This window comes from Spermophilus citellus, assembly GCF_964194105.1.
Source record: "Spermophilus citellus genome assembly, chromosome: 9".
NCBI classification, from domain to species: Eukaryota; Metazoa; Chordata; class Mammalia; order Rodentia; family Sciuridae; genus Spermophilus; species Spermophilus citellus.
Window position 1 is genome coordinate 107,127,829 of NC_138191.1, and position 25,530 is coordinate 107,153,358.

The 25,530-nt window shown below is 49.7% G+C and overlaps 1 protein-coding gene and 1 long non-coding RNA gene across 2 annotated transcripts in view; one reads left to right on the forward strand and one right to left on the reverse strand.

Moving 5' to 3' along the window:
• The window catches only part of SLC2A1 (solute carrier family 2 member 1), a 30,017-nt gene extending 6,958 nt beyond the window's left edge, over positions 1-23,059 (forward strand). Inside the window, exons 2-10 of the mRNA XM_081308950.1 lie at positions 6,074-6,169; positions 17,632-17,792; positions 17,969-18,209; positions 18,844-19,006; positions 19,097-19,284; positions 19,561-19,665; positions 20,116-20,217; positions 21,457-21,660; positions 22,018-23,059. Coding sequence (XP_081165076.1) covers positions 6,074-6,169; positions 17,632-17,792; positions 17,969-18,209; positions 18,844-19,006; positions 19,097-19,284; positions 19,561-19,665; positions 20,116-20,217; positions 21,457-21,660; positions 22,018-22,218 — 1,461 coding nt within the window. The 3' untranslated portion in view covers positions 22,219-23,059. The remainder of the gene's footprint in view (positions 1-6,073; positions 6,170-17,631; positions 17,793-17,968; positions 18,210-18,843; positions 19,007-19,096; positions 19,285-19,560; positions 19,666-20,115; positions 20,218-21,456; positions 21,661-22,017) is intronic.
• On the reverse strand, positions 812-25,275 carry LOC308657351. The gene is made up of 3 exons (XR_014023907.1): positions 24,362-25,275; positions 13,549-13,740; positions 812-950 (listed from the first exon to the last, which is right to left on the reverse strand). It is a non-coding gene; the product is annotated as an uncharacterized lncRNA (long non-coding RNA).
• Positions 25,276-25,530: the final 255 nt, after the last annotated feature.

A 25,530-nucleotide genomic window follows, 5' to 3' on the forward strand; every position in this document is an offset into this window, starting at 1 on the left:
GGAGCATGCATTCAGGTATAATCTTTACTTAATAATATAATTAGAAGAACCTCTCTTATGGGGGACTGAAGCCTTAGAGGAAAGAATATTTTTTTTTAAATCACAAATCGGAGGAACTGGGCCTTAAACTTATTTTCTGAGAGTGACAATGACATTTGTAATGCCCAGTCTTATCAAGTTAATATTGTCTTAGTTGAACTGGTGCCCATCTCACTGCTGAATGTATACCCTCTTCAGGAGTGTCAGCTTCTCCAGGGTCCAATTCTAGACCCAAGGTTCAAGCATACAGCACAGGGAACCAGTTGTTTGCATTTAAGGATACTTACCCTTTTAGTTATTTAGGGAGGATAATGTGTTTAGGCCTAAAAGATTTCAATAGTTCTTTTGTTTTTTGAGTTCATGCATTGGATTTGCTCCTAACCCCTCAGGGGACCTGGGGCTTAAAGCAGAGATTGACAAACTTTTTGCAAAGGGCCAGATAGTAAAAAAATATTGTCAGCTTTATGAGCCAGATAGTCTCTGTCCGCCTCAACCACTCAACTGTGCCATCAAAGCATAAAAATAACTCCAAACAGCAGATACACAAATGAGTATGGCTATGTTCCAATAAAACTTTATTAATAGTCTGAAATTTGAATTGAAATTTTCACTTACCACAAAATGTTGCTCCCCACCCCCAATACACACACAGTTTTAGAAATCCAATCCCCCACCTTAGCTAGCAGGCTGATTTTGGCCCAGGGGCCACAGTTTATCAAACTTGGCTTAGAACAGAATCTAGCAAAGTGGCCAAAAGTTTCCCGAGGTTGATCTGAGGCTGTCTTGGTTCAGACGGACAAGGCGTAGAGAGTGGCTGGAATGGAATTTGACCTACATAGCAAGTGCCAGGTAGAAACCTTGTTTCCTTCAGGGGCCAGTACCCGGAAGCAGGGTGGGGGTCCAGGGAGGACCTAAGCAGGAAGGACATAAAATCAGGCATCAGAGATCCCTCCAATTTGAAGGTCCACCTAGCATACTTTTTCCTCTTAGAGTCTCCCATTTTCTCTGTGAGGGGACAGCAATCCCCCTGCTGAACAGAGCAAAGAATATTCATGGTGGTTCAATCAGGATATGAGCAGCCCCTGGCAGTGTGCCATTGCTGGCTCCTCCCCTCCCTGCTTTAGAGATTGATGGGCACCTTCTGCCTTCAGGGCCACTGTGGGGTGCCCAGAGGCTCAGTCATGCAAGTCCTAACATCACTAGAAGGCTCAAAGGCAATGGTTTCAGGAGGAGTCAGTGCCTGAGGTCACCTGAAGGTCAGGCTTCTGAGGTTAGCCCATCTCTCTTCTTGACAAGCCTTTGGGCTGGAAGGGGTCACAGGGTGAAACTCTAAACTAAGAGCTCCAGTCCTAGCCCTGGCTTTTGTTTGCTGAGTATCCTGGGAGCTTGTCCCCAGACCTTAGGTTCCCCATCCATCAAGTGAGGGTGATACAATAGTCTGCAATTTCTTAGGCTTCTTTATTTTTTAATGCCCAGAACTTTGTTCAAATGGAATCTTAGAAAAGAAATGTACAGAAAATGAAAAGGGAGCTGTCATGGATCAGGTGAACCCCTGCCACACCCCTTCCCACCCCACTTAGAGTTGTGAACCAAGTACTTAGAAAGCCAGGTGTCCAATGTTCCTTGCACCTTGGGAAATTGCAGGAAGCTGTGGGAGGATGAGGTGGAGTGACGTCTGGATGTTGCTGGATTAGGACCCGCCTCCCTTAGGGCACACCCTGTCTCTTGAGCAGGCAGTGCCTCGTGCACTCCCTCTGCCAATATTGACTGAGAGCCTGCTGTAGGGCAAGCCCGGGGCCAGGCTGCTATGCCCAGGAAGGGCACTACAGGCAGAGGTCAAAAGGCCACTGTGAGTTTAGCAAGTTATGCAACATGGCCAGGGCCACCCACCCTCCCAGTGCGTGGGAGGAGAGGTTCTTGAAGCTAATACCTCATCAGTGACTTCTGGGAGAGGGAGAGCTTTCGGTGGGCCTCAGACCCCCAGAATCAGAACAGGGAGGATTAGGAGTGGGGACATGAGATAACCTTCTGTATGCTGGAGGCTGAGCTGAGGCATTTGGTGAACTGAGGTGGGGGGTCGGTCAGGATTTGAACTCTTTCTGCCTTCAAAGGTCTCTTCTCTACAGCCATGTGGGCTTGGAGTGGAGGATTTGGGCAGATGCCATTAGCCTGTTTCCACCTCTCAGAGCTCTTGAGTTCCAGCACTCACAGGGATTTGATGAACAGTTAAGTTGGCTGAGTTACAGTGAGCACCATTTTGGCAAAACAGATACACAAAGATAGTTTTGCCCCAAAACTAAATTGATAAAGTGGCGGATCTTCTGTTTTACAGTTGTTCTCTGCTATTCCCTACCCAGGGTACTCTGGTTGCAGAGATGAAAAACCCAGGTTCCATTCTTAAATCACAATGGCAGATAGGTATTGAGGGCACAATAAGGACAAAGGTCTCAAAGAGCATGGAATATTCTAGAAGATAGCTCTGTCCTCAGAGAATGCTGGGGGTCTCAGTCTCTGGGTTCTGCCTTGCTCCCCCCACCCCTAAAAAAGTTTTCCACAAGAAAGCCACAGTTGTGGGGTTTGTATCCCCTCTCTAAGTCCTCACCATTATATGAGCTTGACACCCAAATAAATACATGCTGAATAAATGGACTTCATTTCTACGCTTCAGTTTTAGTCATGGGCTAGCAGGGACACATGGGCCAGTGGTGGCCCGATTGAGATGACTTCCTGTCCTTCCCTAATTCAGAAAACACTTGCTGAAGGAACTCCACTCTGCTCCACAATGGCACCAATACAGAATTCAATAGCAGCCCCTTAAGAAAGGAACATTATTCCCATTTCCCAGGTGAGAAATCCAAGGTCCAGAGGCAGGGTAAGAAGTAGTTCACTGAAATTGAGCCAGAGTCCCCTGATTCCAGGTCCAGCCATGATTAAGCTGAGTGTGGTGGGAGCAGGGGTATGTGACTGGGCTCAGTGCTGTGTGCCTACCAAGAAACAGGGACCCCGTTCCACACTTGCAACTCACATGTTGCCAGTCCAAGCATCTGTTTCTTAATCTGGCTGTATCGGCCCCCATTTCTCCCCCTGAACATACTGTTCTGTCTACCAGGAATGTAGTCTTGCCTTTGTTTCCTACTTGGCAGACTCTGCTTGTCCTTCATGGTCTAACTGCAGTGTCACCTCCTCGGAACTCATCTTTTGATTAGAAGTCTCTCCCTACAGGGCTCTGTCAGTTCCTCATACCACCCCTGTTAAAGCCTGGACCACACACTAGCCTCATGTCTTCATCTGTCTCCCCGCTGGCCCTCCAATGACCTACTGACCCTTTCCTTACCTCAGGACGAGGGCCTGTTTGATTCCAGGCCCCAGTCCTAGCACAGGACCTGGAGCACGGGTCACTGAGTATTTTAGTGAGTTCTAATGCAGCAGCCTACCTGGATGGATATGGCCATACTCCAGGGCCTGGTAGGCAGGTTTTCTAAAGTGGAGTTTGACCTTGACCTGCCAATGACAAAGTCCTGCAGAGCGTTTGTCCTTGCCTCCCACCAGTCCGCAGTGCCAATTGAGCAGCTGCTCCACTGGGATCCTAGAGTGACTTCAGAAGCCCAAGGACCCTTGGAACATTAGAACTGGGATTCAATAAAACAAGGCCTATAGTAATAACAATAAGTACCTCAGGCAGGCTGTGAGTCTTTCATTTATGCTTCATCAGCATGACTTTTGCCAGAACCATGGTTCATCTGCATTGTTTTTCTTTTAGTATTTCTATTTAAATTGCTTTGTTCCAAATAATAAGAAATCATAGGGCATGTAAAAAACTTACTTTGCATAGGTAATCCATTCACATGGTTCAGAATTCAAAATGTTCGAAAGGGTATAAATTGAAGTCTCCCTTTCACCAAGTCCCTGGCCACCTGGGTCCTCTGAGGCATAATGTTACCCTTCATGTGCATTCTTTGAAGTAAATATTAATAGTCCCTAGCCCCACCAACTTTGGTGGGTTTTGTTTGTTTGTTTACACAAAAGGTAGCATCTAACACTTCTCTGAAGCCTGCTTTTTAACACTTCATTTGAAGAGTGTCCTAAACAGTACATAAAGAGCTTTATTCTTGTGTATTCCACGCCACAAATCTGCCACATCTCATTAAATCACAGATTTGCATTGCTGGTTTTATTTCCATTTCAATTTGCAGTAGAACAATACATATCTTCCCTACCATAAGTATCACACCCAGTCACTGTTGAGTCATCCTAGTGATACCACCTCATCACAGCCTCTTCAATACCAGTGGTCACCTGAGGACCTGAGTTTAACCTTATCTTGACTGGGTCCCACCAAAGGTTTGTCACATGCTCATTGCCCATTCAACTGGCAGCCCTGAGTCTAAAGGCTTCCTAGGAAGTTGAGAGAAGATAGACTTCGGGGTACAGTGCCAGAGATTGTGTGTGAAATTGCCTTTTAGTTGGGCTATTAAAGACAAGATTTAGAAGGAATGAGATGGCTCATGGCAGGAGGAAAGCTCCCTGCATGTCAGAAGTCAACCAAGGAGGGGAGACAGACAGTGGAAGGAAGGCCTCTGTTCTGATGTGTTGTGGGCTCCGAGCTGTGCACTTGGGCAGTAAAGCCTCCTTCCTCTTTCTCAGTCTCTTATATGAGAACCGTGGCTTTTGCAATCCTTGCCCTGTAGGCTTCTAGTGAATGAAAGAAAAAATACTAGGAACCTGTCTGCTTAGCAGCTATGCCCCATGTTATCTGTGGTGATCTTGAAGCAAGAAGGAAGCCCAGAGACTTCCTGTGGGGAAACTATGGTGCAGAGACCCCCAGCAAGGCCATGGCTGGGCTGAGACTATCCTCCACTATCATGGAGTTTTCTCCAGACTATCCTGTGGCCCAAGATGCCAAGCTTCCCTTCCCTACCTGCAGTGCCAGCCCTGGGTGGTGTAGGCATGGTGACAGGTGGGAGCCAGCCATTTCTTTGGCATGCTCCCCAACTCCATTCTCCCAGCAGTTAAGGGTCTGCCTAATGTTTCTTGGTTTCCTTGTTTTAAAAGGCAGAATGAGTCCTCTACCTTTCTTTAGCCAGGTGGACACCTCGGTTGGCCTCTCACCTATGTGTAAGCAGGGCCCTTTCACCTGCTGGCCTCTACCCCTCCCTCTGCCTTCTGTGTCCAGGGAACAGAGCCTACCAGCCTTTTTCTCCTCCAGCCCTTTGCCCCTTAGAAACACTCGCTGCCCAACACACTTACTCACCTTGCATCATGTACTTTGCCAAAATACACGTCTGGTTGGTGTGTTGTCTGTGTTCCAATAACTCTGGGAAGCTGCTGGTTTGGGGGTGCTGCTGTGAAGGGTACTAAATGGGGATTCCAGAGCCCTGGGTTCCATCCCTGGCTCTGCAGCAGGCCCTTGAACACGTCTTCCCTTCTCGGGGCTCACTGAGAGGTGGGAAGGGGAGGGCAGGGCAGGACCAGTGCTGACAAGTGTGTCTGTACCTATTTTGCAGACAAGCAAATGGAGGGAAGGAGGAGTAATGGGCAGGGTGACCTAGCCTGCTGGAATTCACAGAGCAAATAGGCAGATGGGCGGGACTCAGAGGTCAGCATCCTTTGGCTCCAAATCCAGGGTGCTTCCTCCATCTCTGCTGTTCCTTTCATGTAATTTGGACCTGCTTGCATAGGAGAGTTGGTTCTGAGCCTCCCAATCAAGTCTGGGGCTACCTGGATTCCAAGCATGGCCCCACCAGGAGAGACCCTCAGAGAATCCAAAGCCCCTCCCTGTGTCACCAAGACCATGCTTCAGAGAGAGAAGACCCTGATTCCTCTCTCTCCCCAGGAAAAGGTCTAGAAGTCTGCTGGGCTGGTTTAGGCACCCGAGGTCAGGAAATGTCCGAGTTTCCTGGGAGAGGGATGGGTGTGGTGCCAGGAGTCGGGCAAGATACCTGAACAAGGGATCCTGCCAGCCTAGGCCTTGCCCTTGCCCTATAGTATCGTGGGCCTGGACACACCTGTAACCGTGTGCTTTGTCTCTCTGCAGAAGGTGACTGGCCGTCTCATGCTGGCCGTGGGAGGGGCAGTACTCGGATCCCTGCAGTTTGGCTACAACACTGGAGTCATCAATGCCCCCCAGAAGGTAAGTGCTATACTGTCCTTGTTCTTGGCCCCATACTCACACTGCCACCTGGGTGTCACTCATGAGCATTGACTCCTGTCTGCCTCCCCAGCCAGGATTCTAGAATCTCAGGGTCCATGGAATCCTGGGGTCTTTATAGGTCATCTTGACCAATTTTCCCACACAACATGGACATTTATTATAATCAGAACAGCCCTTGTTGTAATGACGCTGTGTTCATAGGGTATTCTCGGACCACCAAGGGCTTTCCTGGTATTTATCTCACTTGAGACAGGCAGGTAGGCAGACAGACCATCATCGCTCCTTCTCCCACAGGTGAGGAAAATGGCCCAAGAGGAGACTCCTACCCAGGGTCACCCAGCTAGTCAGAGACGGAGTTGGTATCCAACACCTCCCCACTAGGTGGTCCCTCAGCCTGTGCTCACACCCCATCCACACTTAGTGCACTCTCTTTTAAGGCATCTGATTCCAGGTTGAAACCGCTTCGTCCCCCAGGAGACCCCACGTCAGGCGAAGCAAAAATTCATGTCTTGCCTTAGGGAACCACATGGGTTGGAGGTCTGACTTCTTTCTCCCCACAGCACATCCCAGATCTGCCCTCACTTGTTCATTGACATGTCAAGACTAGAAGGGATGCTGGCAGTGATCTCTAGCCCCACCAACTTGCTTTAGGGGGAAAAGGAAAAGAAAGTCTGGGCAGGAAAGGAGATTATAACCGAGTCCCTCCTGTACTGGGTATTTTGCATATATTTATGAGGATGAGTGGTGATTTCCACTTTATAGACCGGAAAGCGAGGCCCAGGCTGATGAAATATCCACCAGGCCCAAGGTCACACAGCCAGTGAATGGTAGAGTCAGAAGCCAAGCTCTGCTGTTTCCACAGCCTCAGGCTGTCTCTGTAACCAACTGCCCTGTCATTTAAAAAATTCATACCCTCACCGAGAGGATGGAGTGAGAGTGCCTGCCTGGTCTTCCAGTCAGGACCACGTTCACTGTCCAGAGGGGTGAGACTAGAAAATGAGGGTGGCAGACTCCTGAGGACAGGGGGCCTGTTTGGGGGACCAGGCAGTGTGTGGAATCAGAGCTGGGCTTCTTCCAAGAGGGCAGACAGGGAGGCTGTGGGGGCCACGCCCAATGCTGGGGAGCAGGTCACCAGGAAGGCCAGGCCTGCTGAGTCATGCTCAGCTGCAGCGGTCCTGACAGAACTTTTCCAAGCTTGCCTGACATGGCGACTGTGGGCCCCGGCCTGGAACAATCCCAAGTGCTGTTTTTGCTAAGTGTTCTGCACAGCTCCTGCCAAGGTGTGTGCTTTTGAGCTGGCTCCCTTCTAAAATCCTTCTAGATGGAACTGTCTGTAAGGCAGTGGAAAGCAGAGGCAGGGAGGCAGAGCTCTCCACCTTGGTTGCACATTGAGGTCCCCTGGGCACCCCCAGATTCTGGTTTAATTGGTCTGGGATGCTGTTTGGGTACTGAGTAAAAAGCTTCCTAACTGTGATGCATAGCTGAAGCTGGGAACTGGATTGAGAGATGTCTTGACAGTGGTCACAAAGTGAGTGAATGACAGAACTAGGACTCCAAGGTCAAGATGGAGAGGTGCTCAGGAACAGAACGGGGTGGGTTGACAGGAGGTCTACAGAGGAGACAGGAAAAGACCCAGAGGAGAGAGAACCGGCATTTAGTTAAGTGTTTAATTTGCTGAGTCGCCAGGAGGATGGGAGGAGAGGGAAAATTGGGGAGCCAAAGGTGCTGACCTCTTGAGTAAACCGGGGCTGGACAACTGTGGGCTTTGTGGGTGAGTTTGATCTGTAAAACAAGTAACCACCAGAATGGTGTGGCACAGCTAGATTGGGCACGTGTAGGAGGGACTTCAGAGGGAGAATGGTCGGGACCCATGGAAGAGGGTAGACAGGAACACATCTGCATCTCAGGAAACGGATTCAGCCTCCTGGAGTGGTGGGATGGATCTGAGAATGTGAGAGCAGAGCCAGGGACATTAGTGGGAAGGCTGCTGTGGCATCCTCCGGAGGAGGAATGGATAGGACTGGGTCATCAGTTCAGGCGACACGGGTATCAGAGAGGAGCAAGGCAGGGGAGCAGCCGGTAGGTGTCATGGGACGTGCAGGAATTGAGGTTCAGTGGGACACCACTGGGGAATGTGGGAGGTGCTGGGACACACGGTTCTTAGATGCAGTCTGGAGAGGAGTTGAGAGTTGGTCACTGGTGTCCAAATGGGAGTAGGAAGATCTCCCAGGGAGACTAGAATAAAAAAGGAACCCAGGGTGAAACCCCTGAGAACATCCCCAGTTACAGAAGAGAGGAGCAGAAGAAGCATAAAAAGTGATATCTAAAACCCAGAGATAAGAGCCTCGAAAGGGGAAGACTTGAGGTCTTGAAGAACCAGGGTGTTTTGTGTTCACTGCTGTGTCCTTAGTGCCTAGAACTGTGCCTGGGGTAGTAGTTGCCCGTGGTCAATGTGAGTAGATGAATGAAGTGAGGGAATGCTGTCAGATGCCTGGAGAAGAGACTGTGTAGCTGGAGGGATTATAAGGCTAGGATTTTTTTCGTTTCAATTTGAAACCAGTAGATGAGGAAAGGGGGAAGATCAGGAAGTGAGGTGGGGTCCTGAGGAGGCAGATGGGTTAGAGCAGGAGCTAAGGGGCTGCATTTGTCCAGAAGGGACTAAGAAAATGTGACCAAATCTAGAAAGAAGTTCTCTAATCCTTGAAGCTTCTTATCTAATCAGAAGTTGGCTAAAGGTTGGCACTGTGGTAGGCAGTGTGCAGGATAGCTGACCAGGGTGCCATAGAAGTACAGGTGACCAGCACAGAGGGCCCAGCTGAGGCTGTAAACTGCATTTATGGGAGTATTTGGGGACACAGGTCCAAAGGTCACTCCAGAAACCAGCCTTGAGAACATACAGAAATCTAGCGGTGTTTTCTGGCAAGCACACACGTGTTTGGAATGATTACATTTGCACTTTACAAACTTCTCATAAGAGGGTCTGGCATTTTCTGACAGGAACAGATTAGAAGTGATCATTTTAACATGTGAAGAGAGAATAGAAGGATGAAAGAGGAAGGAACAAAGCACAGCTCAGAGCCGAGGTGTAGAACAAGGCAGAGTGGCCACTGGGCCTGGTAGACCTGAAGGCACTGTCCCAGGAAGATACAGGGATTCAATTCTGCCAACTCTGTCATTCAGAATGGCTTACCAAGTGCCCGTGCTGTGCCCCATACTGGCCTAGGCAGCAGGAAGGGACACACCTGTGAAGGCACTGGGCACATTCTGGACCTCATGGCTGTCTTATGTGGTCTGAGCCGGGCCCTGTCTCTGCCCTCTGAGGACTCCCCATGCAGAGTGGTGGCACCACCCCTCGTAAAACCAGAGTACAGTCATCCCTAGGAATCCATGTGACGGAGACTGGTACAGGACCTCCTACAGATTCCAAAATCTTTGAATGTTCAAGTCCAAATGTACACAATGGCGTTGTATTTGCAGATAACCTACACAAATCCTCCCACGTACTTTAAACCATCTCTAGGTCACTTACCCTAATACAATGTAAATGCTGTGTGTAGCATGGAGGAGTCGGATTGTTTAGGGAATGATGATATGAAAGGAAAGGGTTATACATGTTAAGTGCAAAAACAATTTTTATTTTTCAAATGTTTATGATCCTCAGTTGGTTAAACTCACAGATTCTGGGGGCTGACTATATAATTAATAGAGGGCTTCAGGGTGCTGTGAAAGCAAATAGGAGGGAATAATTGTGCTGGGGCGAGGACGATGGGAAAAATAGGCAGGGCTGAATGAAGGATTTGCAGCCAAGTTAGACCTTGAAGGTGCATTGACTTCCAGAGAAGGAGGGCCAGGGACCAGCAAACCTGCAGAGATGCGATGGCATGAAGTGCTTGCTCCCTGATGGGGTCTTGCTCAATGGCATGGGACTTCCCTTCTGTCCAGAAACACTTTTCTTAGGAAACATCATTGGATTGGCAGTGACTCTTGACAGGAGACTTTGCCCACCAGTTGTGGGGAAGCCAGTTCTGCTGCTCATTACCAGAAGCTTCTTCTCTGCCATAAAAGAGGCCCAAAGGGCTTCCTTCTGGAAGTGGCTAATTAATCATGATACTATCTTAAATGTTTACAAAGCACCTTCCCTTCAATTACCTCCTCCCAGCAGCCCTGTTAGGCAGGTGGGGCTGATGATCTTCTTCCTCCTGTAGTTGAGGAAACCAAGTCTAGGGGAGGGCCCAGGAGACCAAAGGACTGAACCAGAGGTGGAAGCAGGCCTCACTGCATCCTTTCCCTGCCCTACCCTGTGAGCAAAGGTGACATCCCTGCCATGTGTCCCATCTCCTTAAAGGAGGGGGAAGGAGGTGGAAGAGGCGAGCCCAGCCACAGAGGGAGGTCCTCCTGACCCCCCCACAGCTGGTCTAAGAATTGCCTTTCCCCTCCCCAGTCGCCAGCTCACCCCAGAGATGACTAATGCCCACAAAGAAACCATCAGGTCCTCACCAAGGGACAGTGTGAAGCGTGTCTGGGGGGAGGCCTTCTCAGAACCCAGAGTGATAGCTGGGAGGAGCCTGATGCTCACAGATCAAACCTCCTTGTTTGACAGTGGAAGGTGAGATATGCGTAGAGGTGAGATGGCCTGAGCTGAGCCCGCTTTGTGAGTGAGAGAATTGAACCAGGCTGGGGGTGAGACCTGCCTCCCAACCTGAGCCCACTGCCCCCTCAGCTTAGCTGGGTTCCAAGTTCTATATAAAGATCCAGAATTCTGGGTCTCCTTTTTCCTGCACCTGTCACCACAACTCTTACATCTTATTTACCTAGTGTGGGACGTTGTTCTAAGTGCTTTAGAAATGGTAATTCAGTTGTTCCTTACAATAACCCCACTAAATAGTTACCATAAAAGAAAGAGGGGCACAGAGATGTTGAGCACCTAAACCAAGGACACACAGCTAATAAGGCAGAGCTGGGATTTGAATCCATGGAGTCTGGCTTCCGTCTGTGTTCTTGACCACTATGGAAATTGGGCGTGATCAGAGCTGGGCACCTAAACACCGTTGGACATACCTACAGCTGGCACTCAGCTGGCCTCATATTCTGAGCTCAGAGATGAGTCAAGCCCAGTCATGTACAGACGTCTCAACTGTTTCCCATACTCAGTTGCACAATCTCTTACACCATCACACCCTGTCACAGCCCCATCATCTTAAGTCCCTCAGTCAGACTCATGACTTGTTAGCAGTTAGTAATCACCCTGTCTCCCTCTATTCCTATGCTGGGCCGCAGCAACAGGTAAATCAGACCAGACCCTCTGTGTTGAAGCTAAGCCTAGAGTGAGCACACGGAACCTTGTAGTTAGCTGCATATGGACAGAGATGGAAAGTTGGAGCAGAGAGGGTGCTTGGCCCTAGAGCAGGGTTTCTCAACCTCAGCACTGTTGCCTCTTTCTAATGGGCAATCCTTTGGTGTTGGGGTGGGGGCTGTCCTGGGCACTGTTAGGATGTTTAGCAGCATCCCTGGCCTCTATCACTGTCAATAACTAGTGTGACAGCCAAAGTGGACCTGGACTTGGACAGGTGTCTTCGGAAGGGGCAGAATCACCCTCATTTGAGAAGCACTGCAGTTGGGAAGGAGGGGTGGCCCTCGGGGAGGCTTTCCAGAGAAGTATCCACATTGGCCAAGAGCTGATTAAGTGTAAGCAAAAGAAGCTCAAGTGAAAGCACAGAGTATTGGGGTATCCAGGTTGTGTGGGGGAGCTGCCGTGTCTACCAGAGGAAGGGCAGGCATATGAGTCATAGTGTGGGTGGCAGTGACACTTCATCCTGAGGGCTGAGCAGGGCTTTAGATGGGGCTATCAAAGTGAAATTAAGATCCTGCATTTGTGAGGAAGACCCTGGAGGCCATGGACCAATGAGAGGTCACTACAGCCAGAGCAAAGGTCTGGCCTTGATTTGGAGGCAGGCCATGTCTTGCTTTTCCAGAGAAGCAGCCTAGGTGGTCCAATCTCTGTTGTGGGTTTGGGCCCAGCTTCTAGCTTCAACTTGAGCCTCTTTCTTCCCCAGACCCTAGAGAGAGGCCCCAGGGGACCAGTTTGAGCTACCCATCTGTCCAGCCCCACCTGGAACATGTGGCTCTGAACTCCCAGCTGACTCTGGGGTGTGTCTGAGTTACTATGGAGCCATATACTCTGAGCTGAGAGCTAGGGGGAGGGGAAATGCTAGGGCCAGCCCCTACTAAGAGGGAGCAAAAAGCTGGGAACAGGGGTCAAGGCCAGGCTGGAGGACTGAACTGGACAAACTGGCCCTTTCCTCCTTCTAACCAGAGCTGACAGCCTGCTGGCTATTTAACCCCTTCATCTCCATAGTAACAACTAGAAAAGAGGAAGGAGAGTAAGAGGGAGCCCTGTTGGGGGTGAGGTAGAAGACCCAGCCCTCCTAGGTTAGAGGAGTATCTGGAGGAGGATGGTAAGACCAGTTGGAGGTTCCCAAATGAATCTCTTGGCAATAGTCTAGAATCCTAGATCAGGGGTCAGCAGGCAGGCCAAGTCCAGCCAGCAGCCTGTTTGTATATGGCTCATAAGTTAAGAATGGGTTCACATTTTTAAAGGGTTGGAAGAAAAACAGGGTTCATATGTGGTTCACAGACCCAACCTGATCTTTTACATGAAATGTGGCCAGTCCCTGCTCTAGATCACTTTGACGTATACAGTTTTCCTGTCCACAGACAGGAATTCCACTGCCATAGGTCTCATTCTCAGAAGCCTAGAAAATCAGGGCCTTTGCCCTCTGGGGCTACGGCCTGCTGGGGTCCCCGAAGCAGGCCCCTCGTTCCCTCAGGTCTGTGTATGATTAGGGTAGTGATTTGTCTCCTGGCTATACAAAACCAGAAACCCTGTCCCTCCTGCTCCTCTGTAGGTGGTGGCCTCTCTCTAAGACAGCCAAAGTGACAGCTCGTGCCATGTGCCAAATGGCACACTCCGCCTCATGCTCCTCTACGGACACCTTCCAGACAGGGAGAGGAAGTGAGAACTTCCTCTGTAGTTGAGACAGAAGATGGTTCCTACCCGTGGTTGCTTGGGCCTGGTGGAGGGTGGCAGCAGGGATTCCAAAGATGCCCATAGGAATACATGGGCCTCCCTCCCCCGCCCAGGACAGCAGCTGAGTGAGAAATAGCCATTGCCTGGACACTACCCCATCCCAGGGCCCTTGGCTGCACTGAGCTGGCTGCCCTCAGCTCTCTTTGACCTTTGTGCTCAGTGAAGGGCTAGCACAGAGATCTCTCATAGCCTCTCAACAGACCAATGCCATGTCAGTCCCCTCTCAACCTAACCAGGACCTTCCATTTCTGCCCAGCATGCATCCACTTACCCAGCTTCCGAAGCAGGGTAGAAAGGGTGTGAATGGGCTGGGAAGAGAGCAGAGGAGGAATGAAGGGCTGATACAGTTGTCCTGTAGGGCTCTGACTGCCATGCTGATGAATAATGAATTGTGGGAAATGGGATCTGGCCTTGAGGGATGGAAGAGTCAGAAGCAGAATCCAAGTGAGACGTAGGGCAGGTGCTGTATGGGTAGAGAAATAAGACTAATCAGGAGGCAGAATCAGTAGGACCTGGAGACGGCTGGATATGGTGGCAGTAGTAGGATCAAGACTTGTGACAAGCAGGCTTGTGATGGGCACATAAGGTGAGAGCCTCTGGAGCTGGCTGATGCTGGGTCTTGCCTCAACATGAGCCAGGGTTGAAGAGGCTGCTCAGGGAATTGGGAGACTGCTCTGTGAGATCCTGTTAGGGAAGTAGGCAATAGGATCTTCTTCCCCGAGGGGTACCAGACACTTCTAGGAGGGATGCTGAGGGGATGACTGGCAAAGGTGACCCCAGTACTTTTACCCATGTAGAAGTCTTGTGATTCTCCAGGTATCCCCTGCCTTTCCTGGCCAACTGTCAGCTTGGAGCCCCATATGGCTCCCCACAGGAGGAGGGGACACAAAGCCTTCAAACCAGCAGCAGGAATGGAAACCCAAGGCAGCTTCTTTCCAGAAATGTCAAGTTCCACATTCAGAGGCAGAAGCCTCCTGCCCAGCCTCAGCCTGGCCAGGAAGTACTGCTGGTTTGGGGCTGAGAAGATGAGTCAGGGGGCAAGATTGAAGTAAATGAAGCAGGCTGCTCCCCTTTGCTTATTCCAGTAAAACGGTATGAGCAGCAGAGGGGCTGATGAGTGTGGAGGAGCTAGCTTGGGATAAGGTTTGTTACCTCTGACTGTTAAGGAGACTTAACCTAGGATGGGGGCTCTTGGAACACCTCTTTACCTGTGGTCCTCTTACCTGCTGCCTCACCACCTCAAGTAGAGAGTTAGAGATCTCAGTGTCACATCCTTTAGCTCAGGTAGATATAGTTAAGTCCTTACTCGGTACTTAGTTAATCTTTTCTTGTACTGGGGATTGAGCCCAAGGTGCACTCTACCACTAAACTACATCCCCAGTTCTATTTTGAGGTCTCCCTAAGTTGCAGAAACTGGCCTCAAACTTGTGATCCTCCTGCTTCAGCTTATCAAATTGCTGGGATTACAGATGTGTACCACAGTACCTGGCCTTATTTACTTTATTTGCACATAATTCAATTTCCATTAGCTGATTTATTGGCAAATTTTAGAAGGAGTGTAGAAAATTGTGTGAGACCAGCCTGTGAAACAGGGGTGGGAGAAGACCCTGAGACCTTTGGATTGCAGAAATGAAAAGCCTTCAGGCGGGGACAAACATCTTTCCTTATGCCTGAGAGAGACCCAAGGACACCACTGTGCTTGAACCCAGTTGGTAGGTCTGGTTATTCAGTGAGAGTGACAGAAGGGAGAAAGACTTCCAATCTGATGGTGGGTCAGGAAAGTTTGGGTCCACGGAGGGGCGAGCGTCATTTATCTGTATAGTTCCCTTATCTAGAACAGCTTGTTCTCTGCAAATTCTGATATTAAATGGAGCATTACTGTTCCCAGCTAGTCCCTTGAAAAACACAAGCACTTTGTGTTTTGTTAAAATCTGTCTTGTCTCTGCCCCCCCAGCAGAATCAAGGGCTTCTAGGAGAAGAACCTAAGACCCTCTATTCATTGATTCCTGTATTCACCTACAGGTATCCCTGGCATTGGCTCTTGGTCCCTGTTCTCAGGGAGGACAAAGTCCTGGGAGTCAAGGAAATCTTGGAGTTGAATCTCAAAGGCAGGAGTAAGGCATCCAAAGGCAGGGAAGGGCGGAGAAATCATATGAAGAGTGAAGGTGTGACCTGTGCTTTGAGAGTAGAGTAAAGGGCAGAGGACAGTAGGCAGGGAGGCTGGATTGATCCCTAGCAGGAGCCTTGATTCCAAATTGTGGCATAAAGGCTTAGTTAGGCTTTGTGGGAGGTCTGCACAGCTTGGGACCAGTACCAGTGTGTGGTAGGATGACTTTAGGGATGATAGTGCCAGGCTTTGTGAGAGGACTATAAGTGCATTTCACTATTTCCCTATAGTACTATGAAGTAGGTATAGTCATGTACCACATAATGATGTTTTGGTCAGTGATAGGCTACATATACAATGGTGGTCCCATAAGATTATAATGGAGCTGAAGAATTGGTGGTGGTGCTATAAAAAACCTATCAAGTAGTAAAAAAGCACAGCATGTACAATTAAGTATAGTATGTAATATTGTGTTATGATGATGATAGCAAATGACTGTGTTACTGGTTTATGTGTTTATTCTATTTTCTATTGTTATTTTAGAGAGTACTCCCTCTACTTATTAAAAAAATGTTTGCTGTAAGACCGACTGCTGTGTGACACTGGCAGCAACCTCCTGCATCACATGTTCACCATGCCTCTGTTGTAGCAGGAGGCCACATCTAGTGGTAGGCCTGCACCATCTATAAGCTTGCATTAAGTGCACTCTGTGATGTTTGCACAGCAATGAAGTTGTCTAATGACACAGTTCTCAGAATGTATCCCTGTTGTTAAGTGATGTGTGATTGAATTGCTAACATCTGCAGTTTAGAGATGAGACAATTGGAACTCAGATGAAATAACTTGCCCACAGTCATATTGGAAATAAAGACTGGAGCTGAGATCTGAATTTGGTTGTGTTCCGATTCAGAGCCCATGTTCCTAATCACTGCACTGTCTGGCTTCCCTGGAATAGATAAGTAGATCCTTAGGACTGCCCTCCCCTCCCAGTTATGCCAACCCCCTCTACTGAATGTCTCTAGACTTGACAAGTCCTGGCAGCAGTGCAGGGATGAAGATGGTTAGTGAGCATTCCAGGGCTCTCTCCATTTCCCCTTTGGCAAGAGTAGCTACCCACCACCTCCTCTTCCTCTATGGCTTGAGAGGGATAGGGAGGACCACAAGCAGAGACGACAGAGAATGAAGGGTCTGTGGTACACAGCTGGGGAGGATGTCAGGCTAGGTTAACTTGAGATTGAATGTGAGCTACAAGCTGCAAGGGAAGGAGGGGCATGCAGGTTTGTGACAGGTTAAAGCAAGGAATCCTCAGATTAGATGAGTTTAAGTGTATATGTTATGGGCTGTGTGCACAGGAAGCTCTTATTAGTTGGGCGTGAGCCTGGCTACTTGTGCACTAGATGTGGGTCGGTGTTGCCCGAGAGCATGGTGAGCGTGCTCAGAACTAGGGCTGCCTGTGCCAGCCACATCTACTCTGCCAGGGGTGGGGATAGGGCTTGTGGGAAGGCCTGTAAAAGGACAAGTGTCTCCAGTTCCTGGAACCGTTTCCCTGTCATATCCTTTCCCTAAACCTCCCAGCAGAGCACCTGGAGAGGGGAAGAGGCCATGGGTTCTTTAGGCTAGCGCTCACAGTCCAACCCCAAAGGAGCTGGACTTGGAAGGCAGAATGTGACAGTGTCAGTTTTGTGAGCACATCTGAAGAGTCATATAAGTTGGTCATGCCAGGCCCTAAATGCAAATTCAGTGAGCGTGCACTTCCCACAGGGCCACCAGAATGGTAGAACCTGTCTGTCTAGCTGTGCTTCCTCCCTAGCAGGAGGTTGGAGAGAGGCCCCAGGGCAGGAGCTGGGGCCCTAGGGCACCAAGAGCAGAAGAGAAGAGACATGTGAGAAGAAGCATTTTCTCCCTGTGTGTCTCTGCTCTGTGCCTGAACTTGCTCCACTATCATTTGCCATCATCCCCAGCAAGTCATGTTGAACATGTGAAACCACAGAGCACTGGGAACCACGCCTTAGAGGAAGGGTGAGAGCTGGCTCTCAGAGATGGAGTCCAGCCCATGTTTCTTGCCTAAGGAAACTGAGCCCCTCCCAAACCCCCAAAAGAAGGGACTTGGTTCAAGAACATGCAGTAAGTTTGCAACAAAACTAGGCCCTGGGCCTTTCAGCATTCTGTGGTAAAATGGAGTTCTCCGAGCTAGGGGAGTGTGGGCCCTGGCCTCACCCACCCACCAAAGCTGCTTCTCTCCTGCAGGTGATTGAGGAGTTCTACAACCAGACATGGATCCACCGCTATGGGGAGCCCATCTTGCCCACCACACTTACCACACTCTGGTCCCTCTCGGTGGCCATCTTCTCTGTTGGAGGCATGATTGGCTCCTTCTCTGTGGGCCTGTTTGTTAACCGCTTTGGCCGGTGAGTAAGAGGGTCCTGGCCCTGCTTTGGGGGAGCCCATGTCTTCCTGTCCAGGGACTCCTAGCAGGAAGGGGTGGGGGGAGACTTCTCTGCCTGTTCTAGGGTTTTACCTATGGCCCAGCCCTTGGGGTGTCAGGGAATCCAGGGACCCACCTGACCTGTGACCCCACCCCCAGGAGGAACTCGATGCTGATGATGAACCTTCTGGCCTTTGTGTCTGCTGTGCTCATGGGCTTCTCGAAACTGGGCAAGTCCTTTGAGATGCTTATCTTGGGCCGCTTCATCATCGGTGTGTATTGTGGCCTGACCACAGGCTTTGTGCCCATGTACGTGGGGGAGGTGTCACCCACAGCTCTTCGTGGGGCCCTGGGCACCCTGCACCAGCTGGGCATCGTTGTTGGCATCCTCATTGCTCAGGTAAGTCAGGGCCGGGTCTGCCTGCCTAGCACTGCCCCCATCCATGGCTTTAGTGGTCCTCAGGTCTGAGTCCAGCCAGGCTTCAACTAGACCTCCACCCAGCCTTCTAGAGCCCTGCAAAGGACAACCTCATGGTACACAGTTCCCAGAGAACACACTGCCACTTGCAAACCTCCCATGGGCCTTCCTAACCAAGGAGCATTCCCTCCGGCTTCTCATTCTTCTCACTCAGCCTCCAACCACAGGGGACCCCACTGTTTAACATGTGGGATCTCTCATGCCTCCAAGCTGGCAGGCCCTTGTGCATACTGTACCTCTCATCAAAAAGCTTCTCTGTCCATCCCCAGAGTCTGCCCATGAGAGAGTAGCACCCCCCCATATTTTATGCCAGACACATTTATAGCATTGTCATTTGTCCTCCCAGTAATGTGGTATTGTGTCCTACTTTCCCCACCTTACAAATGAGGAAATTAATGTTCAGTGGAGGTCAGGCCTCACATTAGTGGCAGAGCCTCCATAACTGGAGTTCTTTCCTTAAAGCAGTGGCTGATACCAAGCAGGGAAGGCCACTGTGGTGGGTTGGCATGGGAATAGGGGCCAGGACAGGGGCGCTCACAGCCCCGGCTTCCCCCAGGTGTTCGGCCTGGACTCCATCTTGGGCAACGAGGAACTGTGGCCCTTACTGCTGAGCATCATCTTCATCCCAGCCCTGACGCAGTGCATCCTGCTGCCCTTCTGCCCCGAGAGCCCCCGCTTCCTGCTCATCAACCGCAACGAGGAGAATCGGGCCAAGAGTGGTACGGGCCGGGCCCTGCCCTCCTCCCTGCCCCATGAGCCCTAGCCTTTGCCCCCATTCTGAGCCACCCCACCTTCTCTCGTCCCACTAGTGCTGAAGAAGCTGCGCGGAACAGCTGATGTGACCCGTGACCTGCAGGAGATGAAGGAGGAGAGTCGGCAGATGATGCGGGAGAAGAAGGTCACCATCCTGGAGTTGTTCCGCTCTCCCGCCTACCGTCAGCCTATCCTCATTGCCGTGGTGCTGCAGCTGTCCCAGCAGCTGTCAGGCATCAATGCTGTGAGTACCCCCACCCACCCCCTTCCTGTGGCTCCAGCCAAGCCCCAGGCTCAAGTGTGTGCTATGAATTAAGTCAAACAAAATAATAAGCAAGCATCTGCCCAAGAAGCTTCCCTTTAGAGCCAAAAGCCTTAAAGTTACTGGTGCAGTGTCCTCTGAGCAGTAGTATTTGTCCCCTTCATTCCTTACTCACCCTTTATCCTGCATCTACTGGTACAGAGGCAAGGGAAGGGCCACAGCACCTAGCCAAAACCCAACAATCTCTCTGCCTGGCAGGTGTTCTACTACTCTACAAGCATCTTCGAGAAGGCAGGAGTGCAGCAGCCTGTGTATGCCACCATCGGCTCGGGCATTGTCAATACAGCCTTCACTGTCGTATCGGTGAGTCTTTGCTTGTTGTTGGTCTGCAGCCAGGGTACAGCTCAGAGCCTCAGGGGCCCATGATAGAACTGACAGCATTTGCTGGGAGCCAGGCATGTGTCATGTGCTCCCTAAGCGTTCTCTCATTTCATCCTCAACATCTTGTGAGGTTCATTACTGATAAGCTGACATGGATGCTCTCCAAAGGTCACAGCCAGGATGCTCAGCTGTCTGGTCGCTAGGGCCACCTTGTACTGCTATTGGGCTCCAGAGTTAGCTCTTTGCCCTCACCCTCTTATCTGGTCCCAAATAGAGCCCTAGGAAGGAGGAGGTGCTGTCTCCCCCAGCCCTCTCCCCACCCCCGCGGTCTGTGCAGTGCCATGTGGCTTTCCCCACTATTGACTAAATTCTGGGTAGTGAGCTGTGAGAGACACCAGGCAAGGGTGACACTCACACTCTCTCTGCCCACAGCTGTTTGTGGTGGAGCGAGCTGGCCGGCGGACCCTGCACCTCATAGGCCTGGCTGGCATGGCAGGCTGTGCTGTGCTCATGACCATCGCCCTGGCCCTGCTGGTAAGTGGCCATGTTCTGGAGGGTAAAGTGGCTGGGGATATGGGAAATCCATCTAGGCTTAGATCCCAAAGTGCCTGTGTCAGCCCCAGCCTGACAGGCTACGTGGGACTAAACTCTCCCTGGTTCTGCTCCCTGGGCCAGGGCCTGATCTTCTGGCTCTTGAGGTTGTCTCCTTTTATCCCACTCACATCGGGTCTTGAACTTTCTTCTTCTTGCTTGAGTTTCTCAACACAGCACCTCTGGCCTCAGACCCCAAGCTCTCATCTCCCCAGTGAAATGCCTTGCCTGCCCCGTATTGAACCTTTCAAAGCTTTCACATGTAGACTCAATTCATCTTCACAAATACCCTAAAAATATTACCCTCCCCACCAGAGATGTAGAAACATACCTGTCTCGCACAGTTCACACTACTCAGAGATGCAGTTCAGCCATTACAGGCTGAGTATCTCTTATCTGAAATGCCCATACCAGAAGTGTTCTGGATTTCAGATATTTTTGGATTTTTGAATATGTACATATACAGATTGAGCTGTCTTAGGGATGGTACCCAAATGGAAACATGAAATTCATTTTTCATCTGCATCTTATAGTCAACTTTATACAATACTTTGAGTGTGCTTACATTTTGACTTTGATTAGTCAAATATGAGGTCAGGTGTGGAATTTTCCATTTGTGATATCATGTCAGCAGTGCTCAAAAATATTGATTTGGAGCACTTTGAATTTCAGGTTTCAGATTAGGGATGCTCAACCTGAATTCCCACTTCATGGGTAAGGAAATCTAAGTCCCATGTCAGATCAATGATGAAGCTAGGCATTCACCTCAGGTGTGCAGGCCCCAAGCCTGAGACTAACCTCTGTGATTACCTATACCAGGCACTCACATGCACAAACACTCATTTGTCAACCCCTGTGCATTACACTCGTACAGCTAAACTTGGGGAAGTCCAATGATTGTTGAGGGGATGATGAACAACAGATCTAAGATCTGAACCAAAGTCTTTTAATTTTTCTATCATGACCTCCTAAAAAAGAATGATTATATGCAGCATTATAATGTTTACAAACCAAGACCCAACACAGGGTACCCATGTCATATGGTATATCCAGAATCAGCACCCCAGGTCTCCTGCCTTCCAGCCCAGAGCCGGGGCCCTTGGAGCTGATTTCCTCTAAGGAGTCATTACAACCCAGTCTAACCTCTCCACCACCACCCCCATTCCCCAACTTCCTTAACAGGAGCAGCTGCCCTGGATGTCCTATCTGAGCATCGTGGCCATTTTTGGCTTTGTGGCCTTCTTTGAAGTGGGCCCTGGCCCAATCCCATGGTTCATCGTGGCTGAACTCTTCAGCCAGGGTCCACGCCCAGCTGCATTTGCTGTCGCTGGCTTCTCCAATTGGACCTCAAATTTCATTGTGGGCATGTGCTTCCAGTACGTGGAGGTGAGAACCCCCATTGCTCAATCCTCATCATTTTATCACCTACATGTATGACCTCATGTGCAAAGTGCTCTCTCAATATTTTAATCAGGAATCATGCTGAGAAAGAAACTTGGGCTCAGAAGTCCAGGTTACCTGGCTATGAACAATTCTAGGTTCTTTCCTTAGCACTGAATCATATTCATAGAGCCTGTCCCATGCCAGGTATAAGCAATCTCATTTAATTATTACAGCATTCCTGAGTGGTACATGGATATGTTTCCTTTATCAGATCAGAAACCTAGAGGTAAAGTGACTATCTAAAGTCCTGCAGCCAGGAATATAGGGTCATGACTTCTAACATGTCTTTGTATCTTCCAGCAACTGTGTGGTCCCTACGTCTTCATCATCTTCACTGTGCTCCTGATTCTGTTCTTCATCTTCACCTACTTCAAAGTTCCCGAGACTAAAGGCCGGACCTTCGATGAGATTGCCTCTGGCTTCCGGCAGGGGGGAGCCAGCCAAAGTGACAAGACACCTGAGGAGCTGTTCCACCCTCTAGGGGCTGATTCCCAAGTGTGAGGTGCTCCACGCCCCCAGCCCGGCCTGTTCCCAACAGCCCCAAGAATCTCTCTGGAGCACAGATAACTGGACAAGACTTCCAAACTGACAGATCTCAGTCAAGCCGGGTCTGGGGCTCCTTTCTTCAGCCAGCAACGATGTCCAGCAGAATATTCAGGACTTTAATGGCTCCAGGATTTTAACGAAAGCAAGACTGTTGCTTAAATCTATTCAGACAAGCAACAGGTTTTATAATTTTTTTTATTACTGATTTTGTTATTATTTTTTTATCAGCCAGAGTCTTTTGTCCCCACACCCCAGGCTTCACCCTGAGTGGTTCAGTGCCTGAAGGTAGGGGCCAAGCCCTGTCCAGACACTTGCCTTTTTCACCAAGCTAATCTGTAGGGCTGGACCTATGATCAAGGACACACTAATTGAACTATGAACTATGAGGCTTCAACCCCAGGAGGTGGTTGTGGCCACCTCTTTCTGCAGACCTGGATCTCTCCACCTTAGGGATCGGGCTTCATTTTAGGATTTGCCTATTCCCATCTCTTCCTACCCAACCACTCAAATTAATCTTTCCTTGCCTGAGACCAGTTGGGAGCACTGGAGTGCAGGGAGGAGAGGGGAAGGCCAAACTGGGCTGCCAGATTCTAGTCTCCTGTGCACTGAGGGCCAGATGATGACCATGAAAGAAGGGCCATGGGAGTCCGAAAACTCACTGCTGAAGAAAACATGGACACTCCTGCCCTGCTGTGTATAGATGGAAGATATTTATATATTTTTTTTTGGTTGTCAATATTAAATACAGACACTAAGTTATAGTATATCTGGACAAACCAACTTGTAAATACACCAACACACTCCTGTAACTTACCTAAACAGATATAAATGGCTGGTTTTTAGAAACATGGTTTTGAAATGCTTGTGGATTGAGGATAGGGATGTTTGGATGGGAATGAGAGAAACAAGCAAAGTTGCAACCACTGAAGTGGCTTGGGACTTTGGCTCAGGAGCCCATCCCTTCCAAGCACCTCTGGGCAATGTGGCCTTTAATTGCTCAAAAATCTGTATGATCTCTTTTATTACCCAAAGAAAATACAATTTCTTTATCTTGGTATTCAAGGTATTCCCATCATATATTTGATAGCTGGAGTTCAAATAATAATAGCTCTATGCCAACCATGATGCTCAGGCTTGATATGAATTATCTTAAATGTGAAGTAGGTGCCTGAATCTTCATGTGATGGGCTCACAGAAGTTATGTGCCTTAAGTCTAATAGCAAATATGTTTAAAACCCTTGCTTTTAACAATCACACTTCAGAACCCCTTCCCCATGCCCCACCTTCAAACAAAGTGAACACTTTTTTTGTGTGTGAGCCCAGTGAATCATCAAGCTTATTTCTTCTGGAATTGTCCCCTCTGGTTCCAGTTTGTATACTACTGCCTCCTCTGACTTCTGACCCTCCTCGTTCACCCCTGAATTTTAAGAGCATTCATCTGTTCCTTTCCTGTTGACACTGTGCCCTTCCACCCTTTATCACAAATCCAAGTTTCTTCCACCTGTCCTGGAAAGAAGCACTGACTGGGTTTCTCTGGGTCTGTAGAATTATTCAAAAGACAAAATAGCTGAAATAAAACACAAAGGACATTTGTCTCTAGAGACTCGGTGACAAGATCTGAGGATAATTCTCCTTCATAAATGCATATGGGCAAAACTATAAACACTCTGGTATGACGAGGTTTTAAGGAGGGGGTGAGAAGGAAAAACAGGTACTTGGTAAATGGAAGTGTCTGTATCACCATTAGGTAAAGAAAATGTATGAGGACTTTCCATCCCCATCTCACAAATGAGGAACAAGGCTGAGAAAGGGTGTGGCTTGCTAGAGCCTGGGGGAAGGTGGTTAACCGATAAAGGGGCTGGGGCCGGGTGACAGGAAGCTTTATCCTGTGTCCCCAAGCCCTTCTTAGAAGGTCTTGTTGGAAGGACTGATCTCCTAAACTTTATGTACGAGTGAGGCCCCCAGAGGGGCAGTGCAAGCGAGACAAGGAACCAGGCTACCAGGGTTCTTAATCCTTCCGCGCAACTCACCCGGCTGTTCCCGCCGGATCTAAAGGGATGTGAGGACCGGCGGGAGGAGGGCGGCAGGGAGTAAATACCGTAAAACAGTTGGCGCTAGGGGCTCGCCCCGCTCCCCTCGCGTCCGTGGACCGCGAAGTTCAGTAGAATCAGGCCTTCCCAGTCCCAGGGATCCAGACCTGGGTGTGAAAAGATGCGAAAATCGCCTCCCCAGTTCCCTTCTGCAAGAGACCGCAATCAACGCTCCAGAGCGCCGCGATTCCTCAAAGCGAGGCGACGCGCAGGCGCAGAGGGCCCAGCTAGCCCCCCGCGGCGGCCCAGAATGCTCCGGGAGGTGCCGCTTCCGCAACCCGACGCCCTCCCTCAGGGGACTGCAAACCTGCCCCGGTGTGTGAACAAGGTGGGGCCAGGGTCCACCTTCCCCAAACCCCGGGGCGTTGCTCGCTGCCGGACCTTCCGTGGCGCACCGACTCCCTTAGCCTATTCCTGTCAACTCGCCGAGGGGCGGGGCCAGGAGGAGTCTCCACCAATCGGAGTCGCGGTGGGGCGGTGAGCGGCGGGCTCGCGGGCGCGTCTGCTACAGACTAGCCCAGCCTAAGCAGGGCTTCTGGAGGTGCTCGGTTTACTCTGGCCGGGAGGGACGTGGCTATTTAGCGCCGCAAGTCCTGGGGAGTGGCGCTCACATGGATACCTGTCATGCATCAGGTGACTTCTAGAGGGTCAATAGGTAACGGAGCTGCTCCCTGATCCCCTTCCTTTCCCCACCGGTCCTTAGTTTCGTTTGATGTTTTAATCTGAGATCCTAGACTCCAAGTGTCCTCTCCTCGGCGTCCTGTCTCCCCTGCATCAAAGCCCTTTCCTCAAAGTATAGGATTTGTTTCCAATACAGAATCTGGTCGAGATTGTTGAATGAATGGACTAGAGATTTAAAAGAACTTTCATAATCTTAGTCCTTCCAGCGCTGTTTTAGGCAGAAAACCCAATTGAGAAGGTGTATTTACTAATAAAGAATGTTTATCCTCTTTTTTCAAAAACTGCATTCTAAATGACTTCTTTCTCGTTCTGTGATTTTTATTTCTTAAATCCCCTTCAAATCTGACACCTATGTCTATTGAGATACTGGCCATAGTGTGGACCATTCATCCTCTTTCTCAGGATCACCACAACAGCCTCTACTCTTCTCTCTGCTTCCTCTTTCCCCTCGTTCTCCACATTACAATTTTAGTGATCTTTCTAAAATGAAAATTAG